We start from the raw sequence: 17,480 nt of genomic DNA on the forward strand, positions 1-17,480 counted from the left end.
GCCTAAAGAGGTTTTCTCTTTTTGAACAGTTCAATGAAAAGCCTTCAGAACATGCACTATGATTCAGTGTTGTTACGCAATGAAAAACCAAGCTGGTGAATACATTTTACAGACAATGTAGGCATACAAAATAAACCTTTAAACATAACAGGATCCCATTCACATGTTGCAAAAATTGGCTAATTGTATTTGAGCATGTTGAGGATTTTCAAACCTGCTGAAAGCACAATTCTGTGGCAGATTCCTTGTGGAAATGCTGTGAATTTCACCCATTGTATGGAAATGAGTGAAATATGCATCAAATCTATATCAAACTCAATATTTCTATTGCGGATTTTGAGCCTGATATAAGACATGTTCAAATATTGCAGATATATGGGACAGTTGCAGACATTTCTGCAGCAAATCTGCCATGTTTGAACGTATACTTATAGAGGATTCTTTCACAGCAAATTCACCACTTATGAATGTGGTCTAAAATATTTTTAAAGCAAGTTATTAGGGAGTCACAAGCTTAAGCTGAGAGGATTTAGTAGTAAACCACACGGTTAGTATAATTAAAGCAGCGTTGCTGGTTTCTCCAAGTGTATAAAGATTATAGTATTGCTTAAAGAAGCCCTTTCACCACCTCCAACAAGTCCAACTCTTCACCTCACACCCGTTTGTCAACAATCACTGCTGTTAATTTTGGTGCCTGATATGCTAGTAATGGTAGGTTCACACTCTCTGTTCTTTGGGTCTGCTTGGGGACCCGAAAAACAAAAACTCTATCCACTTAAAAAGAGGTTACTGATAGAGACCCGTGGACCCCATAGACTTTAATGGGATCAACTTGCAGGACAATCCACATATTTTAAGCAGAAGGAAGGACGGTGTCCCCAAATGGTAACACACTGCTAGTGTGACCATAGCCTTAGGCTTTGTACTATCAGGAGTGTAGAATCACACACCCCTGTTTGACACTGCCCTTCTGACATTACAGGTCTTAAATAGCACATTGGGCACCAAAACTACCTGTGCTTATTGCTCAGGAATGGAGGAGACTGAAAAGTTTCAACTGTGCTGGAATAAGTGGAGCAGGGTCTATGAACAGATTGGTGGAGGTGGTGAAAGGTCCATATTAAAATGTTCCCAATGTCCAGTATTAAACATTGATAAGATGTATAGAATCCACTGAAGGACTACCAGTGCTAATACACTATAAAATAATGTCAGAGATGACTACTTACTAAATATCTACCTCTTATGTTAATAGAGGAGCCACATTTATATACTGCCTCATAACTCATGTATCTTATAGAAGAGGCACATAAAAATATACCTTTCTTCTAATAAATTATTGATCTTATAAATTCCCATAAGATTATTTTCTCTAAGAACAGATCTTTTTTAAGTGGGCAGCTGAGCAGGATAACATGCCTTTTGGGTTAATAAAATAAATGTTACTTGTTGCATCTCCCGTTCCAATGCTTATCAGGTCCCTGTTAGTTTTTGATTTCATGGTCCCATTTCAACATTCAGTTAATGGCTGGAGATTACTCAACCAATTCATGGCTTCGGTAGGTCATCACTAGGGCCAGTGTTTGGCTTAGTGGACAGTCCCTGGCAATTCTAGGTTGTTAATCAGGAAGTTGAGTTAAGCAGGAACCAAGCAAGCAGTATAAGGACAAATGTGGGAAATCAGTAAGGTGAGTTTATTTTTATTTAATCCCTTTTTGACTATTAAAAAATATCCTGTATATGGTACACCCACTGTAAGAACACAAAAAGGTCTATAGAACACACCTTTTATAACAATGTACTATGTCCCATTTTTGCAATATATTGAGTTCCATGTGTAATTTTTGATAAATCCTGCAACGCTGCTTTAATGCAAGCTGTATAAGCAAAGCAGCCAAACCTGCTAGCAACTGGCAAAGCTTTGGAAGAGCATGAACTGTGCACCTTTTTGCTGCCAGCCTTGGGAAAGGAGTAGGATTTGAATCTTGAGATTATTCCACCTGCTGACCAATTCTAGAAACCATAATGTCAGAGAGGAAAAGTAAATGTGCTATGAAAACCCTTTTACAAAATGCAGTGTCATCACTATGGTAATAAGACGCGTCCAGTAATGTCTGATGTGTTTCTATTGCAGTATATAGTGTTTCTTAAATAGTTTTTAATAAGCCGCAGATTTCTACATGATAAAAGTGTGTAGGGGAGGGCAAAGTGTAGATGTGGAGACTGTAACCTAGACAGTTATAGACAAACAAAGATCCAGGGCTGGGCCAAGTGATTCCCCACAGTATGTTGCTGCGAGGTCGGGACTCTTAGCATTAAAGATAACTAGGATGCGTTATCCCTGTAATATCACTAAGTGGAGTCTATATGTGAATTAAAATCTCTTGATTTTTAATAACTCTGGCTCCTACTTTTTTGACCATTTAAAGCAGTGCTCAGTCATATCCCGTTTTTAACACTACATGTCTGTTTCTAAGCATACAAACATGCAAATGACATCTAGTTTTGTGATGATTTCTATCAGTATTTGACAGTCCTCCATCTATGGATGCGCATAAAGAGATATCTTTCAACCACTGACCCCCTCCCCCCCCCCATGCCCCCACGCACCAATTAATCATAGAAAGAGCAATGACATGTATTATATTTCTATTGACTCTTTCCCACAACACTGTATATCAATTTGTTCCGCTTCTCTCGCTCTGTAACACCCTGACAATTTCTTTTTATGAGGAGAGGCTTTAAGTGATAAAAGTTTAAGCTAACAAAACCCCCATTGTCTTCATAGGTAAGTGCATGGAGGCTGATGGTACAAACAGCCTGTTTAAAAACAGCAGACAATACACCAATTTACGGTATAATTTCTTGTAACTAAACCCTGAATTACAATATAACTATTAGCAATGCTGTAATAACTATTACTGTTCACAATATACGGTAGTATTTCTTATTACTAAACACTGACTTGCAGTATAGTGAGTAACAGTGATATACAGCTATTGCTCTGGTGCACTATTCCAATATACTGTAGTATTTCTTATTACTAAACACTGACTTGCAGTATAGTGAGTAACAGTGATATACAGCTATTGCTCTGGTGCACTATTCCAATATACTGTAGTATTTCTTATTACTAAACACTGACTTGTAGTATAATGAGTAACAGTGATATACAGCTATTGTTCTGATGCACTATTCCAATTTAACGTACAATTTCTCATAACTAAACACTGAAATGCAATATCATTAACAGTGTACATATACATGTAGCTTTGGCACAATAATCCGACTTGGGGCGACACTGTACTGTCACTTTCTTTTAACACAAATTGAATGTAAGAATTGTGTGATGGAGCAGCACTGACAATGGCTGCTTCCTATCGATCTCCCTAGAATCTGTAATATTATATCTATTTTCTTCTCTCCCCCCCCACTAGAGTATTATCTGTGATTGTATTTATTCTATGATTTTTCAGTCTATCTGCAGCTATCATATTCTCTTCTCTATTGTCTTTATGAAGGGCATAGTTATAGTAAGTGCAGAGCTAGAAGTCGCCACCAGGCCCTGGATCCTGAGGTGGCCCAATGGTCCCTCTGCCATATAAAATATAGCACTATTCTAAATGGCATGAGGCGGGTAGGGGTCTCATTACAGATTTTGCATTGTGACCCAGGAGCTTCAAATTACGACTCTGACCTCTATCCACAGAAACAGGCCACCTTCTGGTTGTGCTGTTATATAATAGGTATGAGTTATCAGTAACCTCTAACATACAGGCTTCCTGCAATATATTATGGTGAAGCCTGCCTAGTCCTCACGGTCATGTAATCTTTCTTCTTCTCTAATTTCCACAAGGCGATGACCAATTTAGGTGACTGGTGTAATGCATCTAATAATTATAACAATTATGTCACTTCGTATGACAACTACAGCCATAAGTATTGTAGTACGAATCAATCATGAAGACTCCACAGGGTCAGGCATGTTACTAGTATGGCATGCGTTGTATCATTATTACTAGTACAGTGTATGTTTGACCTTGGAATAACCACAAATCCACTAGATGTTTCAGTGACACAAGGTATTGAGTGCACATTGAGACATCCACTTGATTTTATTCAGTGGAAACAATAAGCAACAGTGTTTGATATCATGTATTGTAGCTATTACAATGAATACACAAGTATACACAAATATACACAATGGTCTACATTTAGATACTGCACATGATGTAGCAGGGTTCCATTTGTCATGTAATACTTTGGAGCTGCATCATTTATGCATTGTGATAGCAAAATCTTAGTGTCTATACTTTGATCTTTGTGTTGTGCATAAGCATATGACTCCAGTTTTGAGCTGAGTGATTAAAGCTGTATAGTAGCATCGGAAGAAGAGATCTTCATAGATTGCATAATTCAGTATAATATATGGACTGATAAATTCTTAAATTATAATCAATGTGTTCATATAGAAAGGGCTTACTTACAAACATATACCTTTAAAATTGTAAAAAAAAAAAAAAAAAAAACACTACTGTATTTGCAATATGTAAAATTCAATTCATATTGCGCTTAGGCCAGGCTACTCTGCAATATTTTGTAGCAATACTAATTGATTTCATCCATTAATGGAGTTTTCTTTCTCCAAATGGATTTTTGATACTGATGACCTTTCCAGAAGATAGGGCATCAGGATCTGAACATTGGTGGTCTTATACCGAGTCCCTGCATAGATGAGGTGTTTTGGTAGTTTCCAGATGCCAAAAGCTGCTGTAGTAGATGGGGAGCACATGCAGTCTACTCCTATTCAAGTAATAAGAGCTGTCAGAACAATTGATCTGTGTGGGGTTCATGTGTCAGATGCCCTCAGATAAATATGAAGAACCCATTTGGGGATGGAAAACCCCTTTAGGCCGGGGCCCCACGGGACGTAAACGCCGCGATTAGCCTGCAGCGGAGACGCTGCGGGAAAACTCGCGGCATTGTACAGTGCAGGCAAAGTGGATGGGATTTATGCGACTCTCATCCCCACTTTGCGGAAAAGATCGCAGTGCAGAACGCAGATCCGTTGCGGCTTTGCAAATCGCAGCATGTCAGTTATATCTACGGAAACGCCGGTGGCTTTCCCGTAGATATAATGTTAAGAGAAAGTCCGCAGAGGAAAACTCTGAACTTTCTCTTAAAAGTGCTGTGGAAAGAACCGCAATGCGTTCTCACGCAGCGGTTCTTCCCGCAGCGCTTTAGTGCTGCGGATACGGCCCATGGGGCCTTAGCCTTAAACTCCTTTAAATTACTATTGCACTCTGAAGTAATACATTGAGTGTATGCAATCTGGCAGACTGCAGCTAACACTCAATAGTTAAAATAGTTGCCTTCAAGGGGAGATTTGTAAAAATGTATAAAATTTAGAATCTGAAGTGCATTCAAAAACTCTGATCCCATGCATTCCATGTCATCAGAAAAGAAGAGATTGCAAGCCGCGATTGATTGTAAATACATAAAAGAATGCGCTTGCATGATACTCGAAAGTCACTCCGTGTTTCATCCAACTGAATTCTGTTGCAAGCTTGGTCTCAGTTGGTTGTGTGCATGGGTTCTCAGAGATGGTGTAAATGGGCAGGAGTTACATAAGATATACTATGTAAGAAATTGAAGTGTCCCAGCAAGCTTTCTATACCCCTTCCACCTCTTTAGCACCAAGCTTCCTACCTTAATGGCAGCTTGGGTGCCTGGGTATATTTGACAGACCTGTCACTGCCCAGTTGCTGAACAGCGCAGTGCTGGCACAGTCCTCCCCAGTAAGGCCGGGTTCACACAGGGCTTTTTGGGTTGGATTTTGACGTGGAATCCGTGTCTGAATCTGGCTCAAAAAACTGCCTCCCATTAAAATCAATGGGAGTCGATAATTTCCTTTTTCCGCAAGCGGTTTGTTCCCGCTCACGGAAAAAAGAAGCAATCTGCCCTTTCTTCAGACCTCCGCCTTGCGACACTTGCCCTGCGTCAAATTCTGGTCCAAAAAACTCACGTGTGAACTTACCCTAAAGTGCTGGCTGGGGAAAGCAGAGAGCCAGTCCTTCTGTTTCCTGACCTCACACCTAGCCACATAAAATGATATTGAGGGCTGGATTTGTCCCATGGCCTTGAATTCGACACGTGGCTAAAATCAATCAGTGGTGCTACAAAAGTCATAAAGTAGCTTAAGTCTCATTTTTAATTTGAAAATTGTTTCACCAAAGGTATTTTGTCTGTAAACTTGGATTGTGACTCACTTATTCCGATTGCTTATAAGATTAAGATAAAAGATGCAAGTGAAGAACAGAAGAAAGTTGTGTTGCTGGTTAATATAATGACATTTTGGTATACATTCAGTTGCTATGAACCTTGTGTACTGAATTTTTTTTATGTAGCTTACCCTTGTAGGCGGCCTAGGAAGCTGTTCACGGAAAGTAAAAGGACCTTGAAAACAAATGGAAACATATTTCAACATTTTTACTATTTTATATAATATTTGAGTTAAAATTTTAGATATTATTACATTATCAACATCATGTGATAAGAAACAGGCTATTGCCTAAAAGGTCAGTAATGATATTATGGGATCCTTACAATACTAATGAGTCTGCTAATATAGCCCAGTTACAGTGGAAAACAACTCTATATTTTTGAGATTTGTTATATTCAAAGCTGTATAGTAATCCATTTAGGAAAACCATAGATTGTGTGTAGATGTCACTAAGGATTCTTGCTTTGGTGTGCACCTATAACAACAGGCTATTGAGTGTATTTGATATTTAGGAGTGACTTCAGACCTTGTGTAGGGACTCAGTACTCGCTCATCTCTAGCAGGGAGGCCTCTGCCATACTCCATCCAGGCTTTTTTTACCAGCCTTAAATAATTGGAAGGGTTAACAGAGGAGGTGCTGGATGTAGTGTCTCTCAGAATAGGAGACCACAAGGAAAACCTTTCTCTGAGTGTTCCCTAGGCTGGTCAACACCCTAAGGCTAGGTACACATGTGCATTCGGTGACTGAGAATTCTGTTCCCCATTCTACTTGAAAAATGCAGATAGCAGGAACTTTCTCTCTGCATTTTTTGGGCAGAAACCGGGCGGAAACCTGACAGACCCTATCTAGTCTATGTGGTCCACAAGCTTCTGTAGGTAATCACTTTATGATTACAGTCTTTTTATGTCGCCAACTATTGCTTATTAACAAGCTGCTGAAGAAAGCTGCCTCATGTTTGTCTTATTACTTTTTGGATGTAATAAATAGAAGTCTTTGACTGTTTAGACAACCTGTGTCTGTGTTTCTGATGGCTAAACACATGTACTATTAATGAGCAAAAACCCTTGCACGGCTCCTAGATCTATTTCTGAACTTGCTGGGGCTACAATGAATACTCAGGAACAAGCCTGAGAAATTGGACACAGCTTACAAAACCCAGGCCCAAAAATGTTGGGCCTGAGTGTTTTGGGTGCAGTCCCAGTGTAGGGGCAGGGGTGGTCTGGTGGTAGGACTTCAAGATCTCCATTTTACAAATGTAAAAGCTGGTAGGTCTGCTCTACTACAGTGATGGGCATCAGTCACGTGGTTAATTAGCATTATAAATACAACTTGAATTATACATGAGCGCTCATTGAACATGACAATACTCTACTGGATGTTTATCTACGACAAATAGTAGAGCATTAGACACCTAGCTGGTTAATGTATCTATCATGTGTCATGTCAAAAGATTTATACCCTGACTGATCTCAAAATCTTTTACACAGCTGACAGATTTATTGTTGCTCTTCATACATTCTGTTATTTCTTCCATTACGTACAAATTAATGGTGACTTTATTGTTAGTATTACTAGGCAACTATACTAGTGAAATGAGATGTCTTGTAAGAAACATGCTAATCTTTCTTTTTAAGGGCCCCTTCACATGGCTGATACGCTGGCTGCTTTAGAACGTGTAAACGTTCTGTAGCAGCGGCGTCTAAAGCAGATCGCATTGTTTTCTATGGGAGCCGGCAGACGCGCGCTCGCCATAGAAATGAATGGGCTGCTTTTTCCATTCATTTCTATGGGGAGCGCACGTATGCCGGCTCCCATAGAAAACAATGGGAACTGCTTTAGACGCCGCTGTTACGGAACGTTTACACGTTCTAAAGCAGCCAGCGTATCAGCCATGTGAAGGGGCCCTAATAGTATCTTATGTACATTTATAGCATTAAATCACTTACCCGCAGCAATACTGTTAGCACCTGATCGTGGACATGGATTTGTCAGCACCCTTAAAAGTCCATCAGGTTTGTAGGAATAATGTTCAACCAACTAAAAAAGCAATACCATACACATACAATACATAGTAAGTAACAAAGACAATAAAAAATACTCAGTGGAAAATCAGATCCAATTGTAGTAATGCTAGCCACATTTTACTTATGGTACATAAGTCTGTTGTATTAGTCGTATGAACTTTGACAAGTACTATTATAAGTACTTACAGGGAACCTGTCAGGTGATTTTTCTACTATTAACTGGCTTCAGCATTTGTAACATCGAGTAATGACCTTTTCTATGGTCTAAACTTTCTGTTACTAAAAGTCAAAGTATAATCTTTTAAAACCTCGTGATAAGATGAATGTTTGGAATCCACCGTTGATCTCAGGTGCACAAAAAGGGTCCACGGAATCCAAGTCAGAATCCACGTGGAAAAAAAGCCTCCCATTGATTTCAATAGGTTCTGTTTTCCCATTGACTTCAATGGGTTCCTTTATCCACTAATGGAAAAAGGAACACATTGAAGTCAATGGAAGGCTTTTTTTCCATGTGGATTCTGACGCGGATTCTGCCTCAAAATCAGTGCCAAAAAACTCTGTGCGAATGGACTCTAAGAAATCTGACCTGGAGGTCCAGAATCACTTGATGTCTTTTGTGCCTATGTTTTGTAGGCTGCCGGTCAAATTAGTCTGTAGCCAACAGCATGCACAAGTCCCTGCACGCTGCAAAGCAGCCTCTTTGAGGTAACATCTTCTCAATAAGGGAGGGTTCATACAATGTCTTTTGGCTCGTAATCTGGCATGTCTATGTCACGGGAGCTTTTGCGCAAAGTCACGGCCGCAAAAAAAGTGCTGCGTATACGATCCACGCTCCCATTGAAATCAATGGGAGAGTATACGGCCCACAAAAGCTTCCGCGGCCAGAATCCTCCCTAAGACATAATACCCATTTTGACCACATCTAAGACCTCTCACGAAGCCGGCCAGCACCTGTTTTGCACTGATGAGAGGCAATAACCCAAAGACAGCTATCTGTGGGTTCCTCTTGCTTTTGGAGGAGATATTCTGGTTTGCTTTTATTCTCAGATTATGCTACTAAATTTCAGGAAAACCATGCATTGGTCTAAAAAGAGCCATTGTCCTTTTCTACTAAGGAGGACATATTTGTAATTTGCATATTGCTTTCCTTGTAGTCAGCAAGATACCTAAATGGGGAGACAGCAGAGGCACTGTATTTATTGCATTGCATGTCTGTATTTATTGCACTGTATTCACAGAATGATTGTATTTTGCAAAATGCAACTGGTATGTGATGACGATCTGGTTACTGTACAGTGACAATATTGGCTATAGTGGAGTTTATATAAGTTTATTTGGTGTTTACGTAGTAGAATAATTTGGCACTGTAAATGTATGACTTGAAGTGGATGCTAATAACCTCCCTGGAAAGATAAGGGCTTCCTCAAGAAATGTAAAAATTTAAAGGCTGGCACCCATAACAATTCTTATTGATAGAACACTCTACGTAATTTCATAGCTCCTGGGAAGGGAATCAACCTAAGCCTTTAAATGGTGCATGGATCATACTATTTTTTTCATGGGCTCTTAACGTTAAGACTCTTACATATTATGGCCATAATGGGCTTGATTGGTGCAACAATGGGGAGGATGGTGGGGGGGGTGTCTTTTCCATTATTATACTTTTGTTGTGCATATTAGAAAACAAATCTGACAAAAAAAGTTCAGGACAGAATTAGGTGTAGTTGTATTGTACTGCTAAACGTGTGTATGTAATCCTATTAAGTATATCTGCCTATCATACGTTCAATTCCTCTTTACTGGGAGTTGGGGGGGCATACGCCTTTGAGTGTGTTGCTCATCATCTTCCTACAACCTAGCAATGTCACTGATACATTCTTGGTTAAAAACAGTACACTGTAAGATTTCAAAGTGGAGTCATACCTGCCACAAAGTGTCAAATTTTTTTCCCTCTGGTATTGAAAGCTTTCCGGTTTTATCTCGATCAATGCGATAATGTGAAACCTTTCGATCATGAACCAAACACAAAGCATATGATCCATTGTTGTCCCTTTCTCTTATGCTAAAACAGAAAATACAAAACTAATGAAGTTATACAGTAAACTGCTTATAAATTAGTAATACTAATTTGTCTTAAAAATACATTTGCGTTACATAAAAACACAGGGTTATACCATTTACCTTGCATGTGTAATATGAAACTGGAAGGATTATCATGTGCTCACTAAGGGGGGGTTCACACTACTCCCACTGTCTGCACCAGAGTTTCCGTCTTAAACCCCGGGAAAACTGGACAGGGGACGGCTTGTCGGCGGTCAGCTTTAAATGGTTTCCAGGCGGAGAGGCTGCATACGGACACTGGCAGTTACCTTTAAAAACCTGTTCAGATGAATGGGTTCTACAGCTGACCGCTGACAAGCCATCCCCTGTGCAGTTTCCCCAGGGTTTAGAACGGAAACCATGGGGCGGACAGAGGTGGTAGTGTGAACGTTCCCTTAGAGTAAAATAAATACCATACGGTTATTTAAAAAAATAAATAAATAGAATTAACAATTAACACTATTGTACTGTTTTACATAGACATTTATGAAAAGCTGGCAACCTCTATTAAAGTAACAAATGAATGTTCCATACCAAGTGAATAAATTAAAAAAAACACATTTCAGTTCAGTAAGTCTTGGGCTTACATGTTGCGGTAAGATCACATTTTTCCAAAAATCATGTGAAAAATAGAAAGTCACCGCAACATGTGTACATACCAGTGCTTCTGTTAATGGTAGCCAGTAAGTAATGGAAAAATGCTATCTACAGAGCTTTGTTGCATTGTCTCACAGTCCTCATACATGTGATGCTATAGATAGTAGAAATAATAATTCCTGTCTGATGTGCAGAGATTAAAGTGTACTGCCATGTTGTGTGTCTGGAACATATAAGATAGTTGTGGCTGCAGACAGACCCAGCATAATGTAGATGGACTTGAATGCGCCGATGCAATGAATAATACTAGAGAAGGTACTTCTGTCCTTTGGAATGTGCAATGCATAATGGGAAGTCAGAAAAGAAGGAAATCCCAACATCTATAATGCTGCCAGGGTTCTCACTATATACTCCCTCCCACATCACACACCCAAGGGATGGAGAGGAGAGATGGAAGAATTCAATGAGATTAGTTTAATGTAAAGGGCGGTGTAAGTAAAAAATATAATGAATCAATGCACTTAACAGCACATAAGCAACAAACCTATGGATTTTTCTGATTTGAGCAAAATGAAGACCACTCAGTGAGCAGTAGACTACGAGTGATTATGAAGATAATCTTGTTTCCCTTAGTCCTAACAGCGGCACAATGTGGGGTATTTCTGCCCCTGTGTGCTGGTAGGACAGGCGGATATTTAATTAGCCAATCAAATGCGTGGCAGGCCCTATAAGAGGGCACAAGAACCTCCCCTCTGCGTGTAAATACAAAAGTACCTCCATTACATTTATATACAGTTTTATACATAAGATATGATTCCTAGGGTGGGAAATCTTGTGCCGCTGTTAGGACTAAGGGAAACAAGATTATCTTCATAATCACTCGTTCCCTGTCGTCCTCAACAGCGGCACAATGTGGGGATATAGCAAGCAGGTCCCCAAGATGGGTGGGATAAACCCATGACCGAACTTAAACTGGTCTGGGCAAAGGCAGTGGAATCTGCCACTTGGTCCTTCAGGCGGTAATGCCGAATGAAGGTGGATTCAGATGCCCAAGAGGCAGCTGCATATATTTGGTCCACAGACAAAGCACTTCTTTCTGCCCGTGAAGTGGACACTGCCCTGGTTGAATGGGCATGAAGGAAAGATGGAGCCGACAGCCCTTGGGCGGTATAGGCGACTCTAATAGTCTCGGTAACCCACCGTGATATTGTAGCTTTGGCGGCTTTGGCGCCCTTGTTTTCCCCGTGTAGCTGACCAACAGGTTTTCAGTCCACCTAAAGGGGCGAGTGCGCTGCAAGTAGATCTGCAGGCATCTAACCACATCCAGCTTGTGCCATCTTTCTTCTTCAGCAGAAGAAGGGAACGGAAAAAAATACTGGAAGGGAAATCAGTTGGTTCCTGTTTACAGCAGATGGCACCTTGGGACGAAACCCAGGGAGGAACCTAAGCTGTACATGGTCAGAAAAAAAGGTGGTATATGGCTCCTCAGCGGACAAAGCTTGTAGTTCACTAACGCGTTTGGCAGGTGTGACTGCCCATAGCAGCGCCATTTTGCCGGTTAGCGACTTGAGGGAGACCTCTTCCAGAGGTTCAAATGGCTGGCCACATAGGGCGTTCAGGACCGGAATAAGGTCCCATTGGTGGACAGGGGTGTTTACCACCGGTCTCAGCCTAGTTGCCCCTTTAATAAAGGTGCTCACTAAAGGATCCTGAGACAAACGCCTCCCCAGATAGGCGGACAGGGCCGCTACGTGTACCTTGAGTGTGGCCGCAGCAAGACCTCTGTCTAGTCCGTCTTGAAGGAAGTCCAGGATCACCTCCGTAGGGGGATCGGTGGAGTCCACTTGATGCTGCAGACACCAGGCATTAAAGATGTTACCTATTCGACGGTAGCTGTTAGTCGAATCTGCTCTGGCGCTGGATAGGGTCTTCAAGACGGCTTGTGACAGTCCTCTATTTCTCAATAGGGACTGGTCAACCTCCAGGCTGTCAGGTTGAGTCTCCTCAGATCCTGGCATCTCAGCTCTCCTTGGGTTGCCAGGTCTGGGAGTGGGGGAAGCCTCCAATATATGCCCTGACTCATTTGTATGAGCTGAGCAAACCAAGCCCTTTTTGGCCAGAACGGGATTATGGCTATTCCCGAGGCTTGGTCCTGTCTTATTTTTATCAATACCTTCGGTATGATTGGAATTGGAGGGAATATGTAAAACAGCCTGAACCTCCATGGGATGGACAGGGCATCCACCGCCAAGGGATTGTCCTCCTGGTACAGAGAGCAGAAGGTCCCCACCTTGGCGTTGAGTCGGGTAGCCATAAGATCGACCTCCGGGAGACCCCATCTCTGGACGATCTGTTGAAATACGTCTGGATTGAGAGACCATTCTCCTGATACGGTAATACCCTGACTCAGCTGATCCGCTACCATGTTCAGGGAGCCCTTTATGTGAACAGCGGATAACTGGACCAGATTCTTCTCCGCCTAGGCAAATATGAGATTCGTCTCTCTCAGCAAGGTTGGTGACCTGGTGCCCCCTTGTTTGTTTATATAGACTACCACCGTCATATTGTCTGACCGGTTTTTGACAGACTTGCTTTTCAATTCTGGGGCAAAGTGTACTAGGGCCAGGTACACTGCTCTGAGTTCCTTGAGATTGGATGACCCCAGCTCCGGACATCTCCATCGTCCTTGTACAGTTTTGTCTTGACAATGGGCTCCCCATCCCCACTGGGATGCATCTGTTGTCAACAGGGTCCACACTGTCGGGACCGTGGACCTTCCGTCTTTCAGGTGTATCCACCATCTGAGGGAAAGACGGGTAGCGGGAGAAAGGCAGATCTTCTTGTGCAATCCCCGTGGAGACCTGTTCCAGGTTCTCAACACTTCCATCTGCAGGGGACGCAAATGCCATAAAGTCCAAGGCACCGCCCTGGCCGAGGATGACATCAGGCCCAGGACTCTCATGGCGGTCCGGATGGTTACCTGCCGAGTGCGCAATAGGAATCGTGCACTGGCTTGGATTCTTTCCTTCCTTGGACTGGAGAGGAAGATCTGCATCGCTTCTGAATCCACTATAAATCCGAGGAATTTTCTTCAGGTGGATGGAACGATTTCGGACTTCTCCCAATTGATAATCCTAACTCCTGTAGGAAGTTGATGGCAAGGTTGAGCTGCTGGAGGAGAGCAGCAGGAGACTGAGCTTTCAGTAGCCAGTCGTCTAGATAAGGGACGATGAAAAGACCCTGAAGTCTGAGGGCCGCGGCGACCGGAGAAATCACCTTGGTGAATACCAGTGGGGCGGATGTGATGCCAAATGGCAGAGCTGTGAATTGATAGTGCTCCCTGTGGCCGGCCATAGCGACGGCAATCCTGAGGAACTTCCTGTGGAAATGAGCAATGGGGACATGTAGATAGGCGTCCTTCAAATCGAGGGTAACCATCACCTCTCCTGGCTGAAGAAACACAGCCACGGAATCCACGGTTTCCATTCGAAATGACCTCTTCCTGATAAACCGATTGAGGTACCTCAGATCTATTATCATCCTCCAGCCCCCGGTGAACTTGGGGACCAGAAAGACGGGGGAGTAGACTCCCAGACCGAGGTCTGAGGCTGGTACCTTCTCCAGGGCGCCCTTGGTAACATATTCGGCAACCAAGGCTTCTAGACTGGCCTGCTGAGAAGGTGGAAGAGTTTGGGTGGAAACGAACCGATCTGGAGGTGGAAGATGAAAGTCGATGTGATACCCGTGTTGTATGATCTTCAACACCCATGGGTCTTGGATATGGGTGAACCATGCTCTGGAAAAGGAGGAAAGACGTCCTCCCACAGGAAGGGGGGCCACAGGGAGCTGCCCCACGTCAAAACTCAGGCTTCCTCTTGGTGTCCTCCTTGGAAGCGCCACGACCAGCTCCCCTAGGGCGATATCTAAAACGCCGTTGTTGGGAAGGGCGTCTATAATTAGAGGAAGAACCTCTGCCTCTAGGGGGAGCACGTCTGCCCCTGGATGCTTGAGGTAGGGACCTTCCCCTACCTTCAGCTAATCCCTCCATAATGGCGTCTAAGCTTTGGCCAGACACCCTTCCCGGCTCAAAGGGGAGAGCACAGAGTGCTGCTTTAGACGCAAAATCTGCCCGCCAAGGCTTTAGCCAAAGGGGTCTACGGGCCGCAGTAGACAACGCCATAGATTTGGCGGAGATTTTAAATTGATGGCAGGAGGATTCCGCCAAATAATCTGCAGCCCTATGAACTCTTTTCATAGAGGCCAGAATCTCATCTCTGTCTACGCCCAAGTCTATATCCCGCTCCAAGGCGGCTAAGCGGTTGCGGAAAAAGTCACCAACCATAGAGGAGGCTATGGCCACAGAGGCTTGTGCGGAGGAAGCTGAGTAGACCTTCTTCAGAACGGAGTCCGCCCTACGATCCAGAGGGTCCTGAAGATTTGAACCATCTTCCAAGGGCACCAGGGTTCTGCGGGACAGCTTTGCTACGGCCAAATCCACCTTCGGGGGAGGCCCCCAGGAATCCCACTTGAAGATCCTGGAAAGCGAATGTCCTTTCTCTGGCTGTTTCCACTGCTGCACCATAAGGTCGGTCAGCGTGGCGTCCGCATGGAAGGCAATATGTCCCCCAGAGGCAGACGTGGAGGCTTCCCCGTCAACATCTCGGCCCACTGTAGACCGGATGGACTTCAGCAGCCTGCCCGTTTGTTCATAATGGAACGCAGTTCTGCTGGAATAACTGAGTCGTCCTCGGAGGAATCATCCTCTGCCACCCGCAGGTGTTACAAGGGGGGGGGGAAGAGACGAGGAACGGAGCTCAGAGCATGGTCTCCTGGTGAGCTGAGACAAGGTGCAATGGATCCCTTTGAGGGAATCATCCTGCAAAACAAAAAGGAGAGTACAAGCAAGGGAAAAACTATTTACCCAAGCGATGCCCAAACTCACCATCTCCTTGACCCATGCCATCATATCTCTGGGAGAGGGCTCCACAGGTGTAGGACCTCTGCACCCGCGACAACGGGCCCACTCATAGCCTGAAAATAGGCACGTTATAGGACCAGTAGTACCCCGCAGGGCACAACCTTTCAAGCCGCTACCTACCATCAGGGAGCGGTGTGTCGCAATCGAAGCAGGAAAGATGTTTCCTCTTGGAAGAGGTTTTCCTCCTACCATCCCCAGGAGGGGTAGTAGAGGATGACATATCCTACAGAGAGAGATAATAGACCATGCAACACTGTCACCATGACATCATACCAGCTTTTAAAAAAAGGGTAAATCTTACCAGGTCCTGTAGACCGGACAGAGAGGTGACTTGGCGCCCAACGTGCGACTCGAACCCACGACCTTGAGATTAAGAGTCTCATGCTCTACCGACTGAGCTAGCCGGGCTGGCGCTGTGAACAGGATCTGAACCTGTGCGGGGAGACCCCATTGGATTTCGAGTCCAAAACCTTAACCACTCGGCCATCACAGCCGGTTCCCAATAAAGTTTGCAAACTGGAAAAGAGTTCAAGATCAATGAACACCACAATCGCACGCCTTCAGCAGATACTGCAGGAAGGTCTCTGACACCAGGCCAGACAGCCTCTTAATTCTGGCCGGCTGGAAGTGGGCGGAGCCACAATCAAAGCAGGTGAGGCAACCTGCCCAGACAACTAACCCTGTAATCAGGGGTCTGCAAAGATATACATTCCCCCCCACCAAGAGGCCCTTAACACGGGCACTTACCCCCACATCTCCCCGTCTTTTCCGGCCTTTAATAAGGCCTGAATCTTCCCTGAGTGAGCGGCCACCAGCGCCAGGCCGTTGCCATGGCGCTATGATACTTCCGGCGAAACCGGAAGTGCGCGCTTACAGCGGGGAACAGGATACACAACAGTGTGGTTCCACCCGCCGGCAGTCCGCGCGGCCACCAGAGGTGGCATGCGGAGTCCCCGGACTCTCACCAAAATGTCAGGTAAGTCACAAGGAGCAGGGGAAGCGGAGGAGAGGGGGGGCAGGGGGGATAGAGGGGGGTAGCCACACATGGCTAACAAGCACCTTCTCCCCGCAGGGCACAGAAGGTGACAAGAAGAAAACAACCGCTCAGGAGGTGAGTGATCCTGCTGAGCTTCTCTAAGAGGACACAAGTCCTCCCACCTGTCCTCTGTCCACACAGGACAGAAAAAAACACGCAGAGGGGAGGTTCTTGTGCCCTCTTATAGGGCCTGCCACGCATTTGATTGGCTAATTAAATATCCGCCTGTCCTACCAGCACACAGGGGCAGAAATACCCCACATTGTGCCGCTGTTGAGGACGACAGGGAATAGTATTTATGCAAACAATGGCTTTGGGTTGGGGGATGGAGTGAGCAGAGCTGAGTGAGTGCAGCATGAGTTTAACCCTTGTGTGCAGGGCAGACTGTCAGTACTGTGCTGGCAGCTGCCTGCTGCCTAGGGATGAAGGGGTTAGTACAGTACATAATACTGTGCTACAGG

At 43.9% G+C, this 17,480-nt stretch overlaps 1 protein-coding gene and 1 non-coding gene across 3 annotated transcripts in view; both read right to left on the reverse strand.

Annotated features, from left to right (window-relative positions):
- SYK (spleen associated tyrosine kinase) overlaps positions 1-17,480 on the reverse strand; it is a 72,832-nt gene that overhangs the window by 18,092 nt on the left and 37,260 nt on the right. The window contains exons 4-7 of one of the 2 annotated variants that reach the window (XM_075276879.1): positions 10,232-10,370; positions 8,231-8,321; positions 6,413-6,456; positions 1,945-2,013 (exon numbers count right to left, since the gene is read on the reverse strand). In XM_075276879.1, coding sequence (XP_075132980.1) covers positions 1,945-2,013; positions 6,413-6,456; positions 8,231-8,321; positions 10,232-10,370 — 343 coding nt within the window. The remainder of the gene's footprint in view (positions 1-1,944; positions 2,014-6,412; positions 6,457-8,230; positions 8,322-10,231; positions 10,371-17,480) is intronic. The other variant, XM_075276887.1, reaches the window with a different exon arrangement.
- Positions 16,395-16,476, reverse strand: TRNAS-CGA (transfer RNA serine (anticodon CGA)). The gene has a single exon. It is a non-coding gene; the product is annotated as a tRNA-Ser (tRNA).

The sequence above is a fragment of the Leptodactylus fuscus genome, chromosome 1 (assembly GCF_031893055.1).
Source record: "Leptodactylus fuscus isolate aLepFus1 chromosome 1, aLepFus1.hap2, whole genome shotgun sequence".
Lineage (NCBI taxonomy): Eukaryota > Metazoa > Chordata > Amphibia > Anura > Leptodactylidae > Leptodactylus > Leptodactylus fuscus.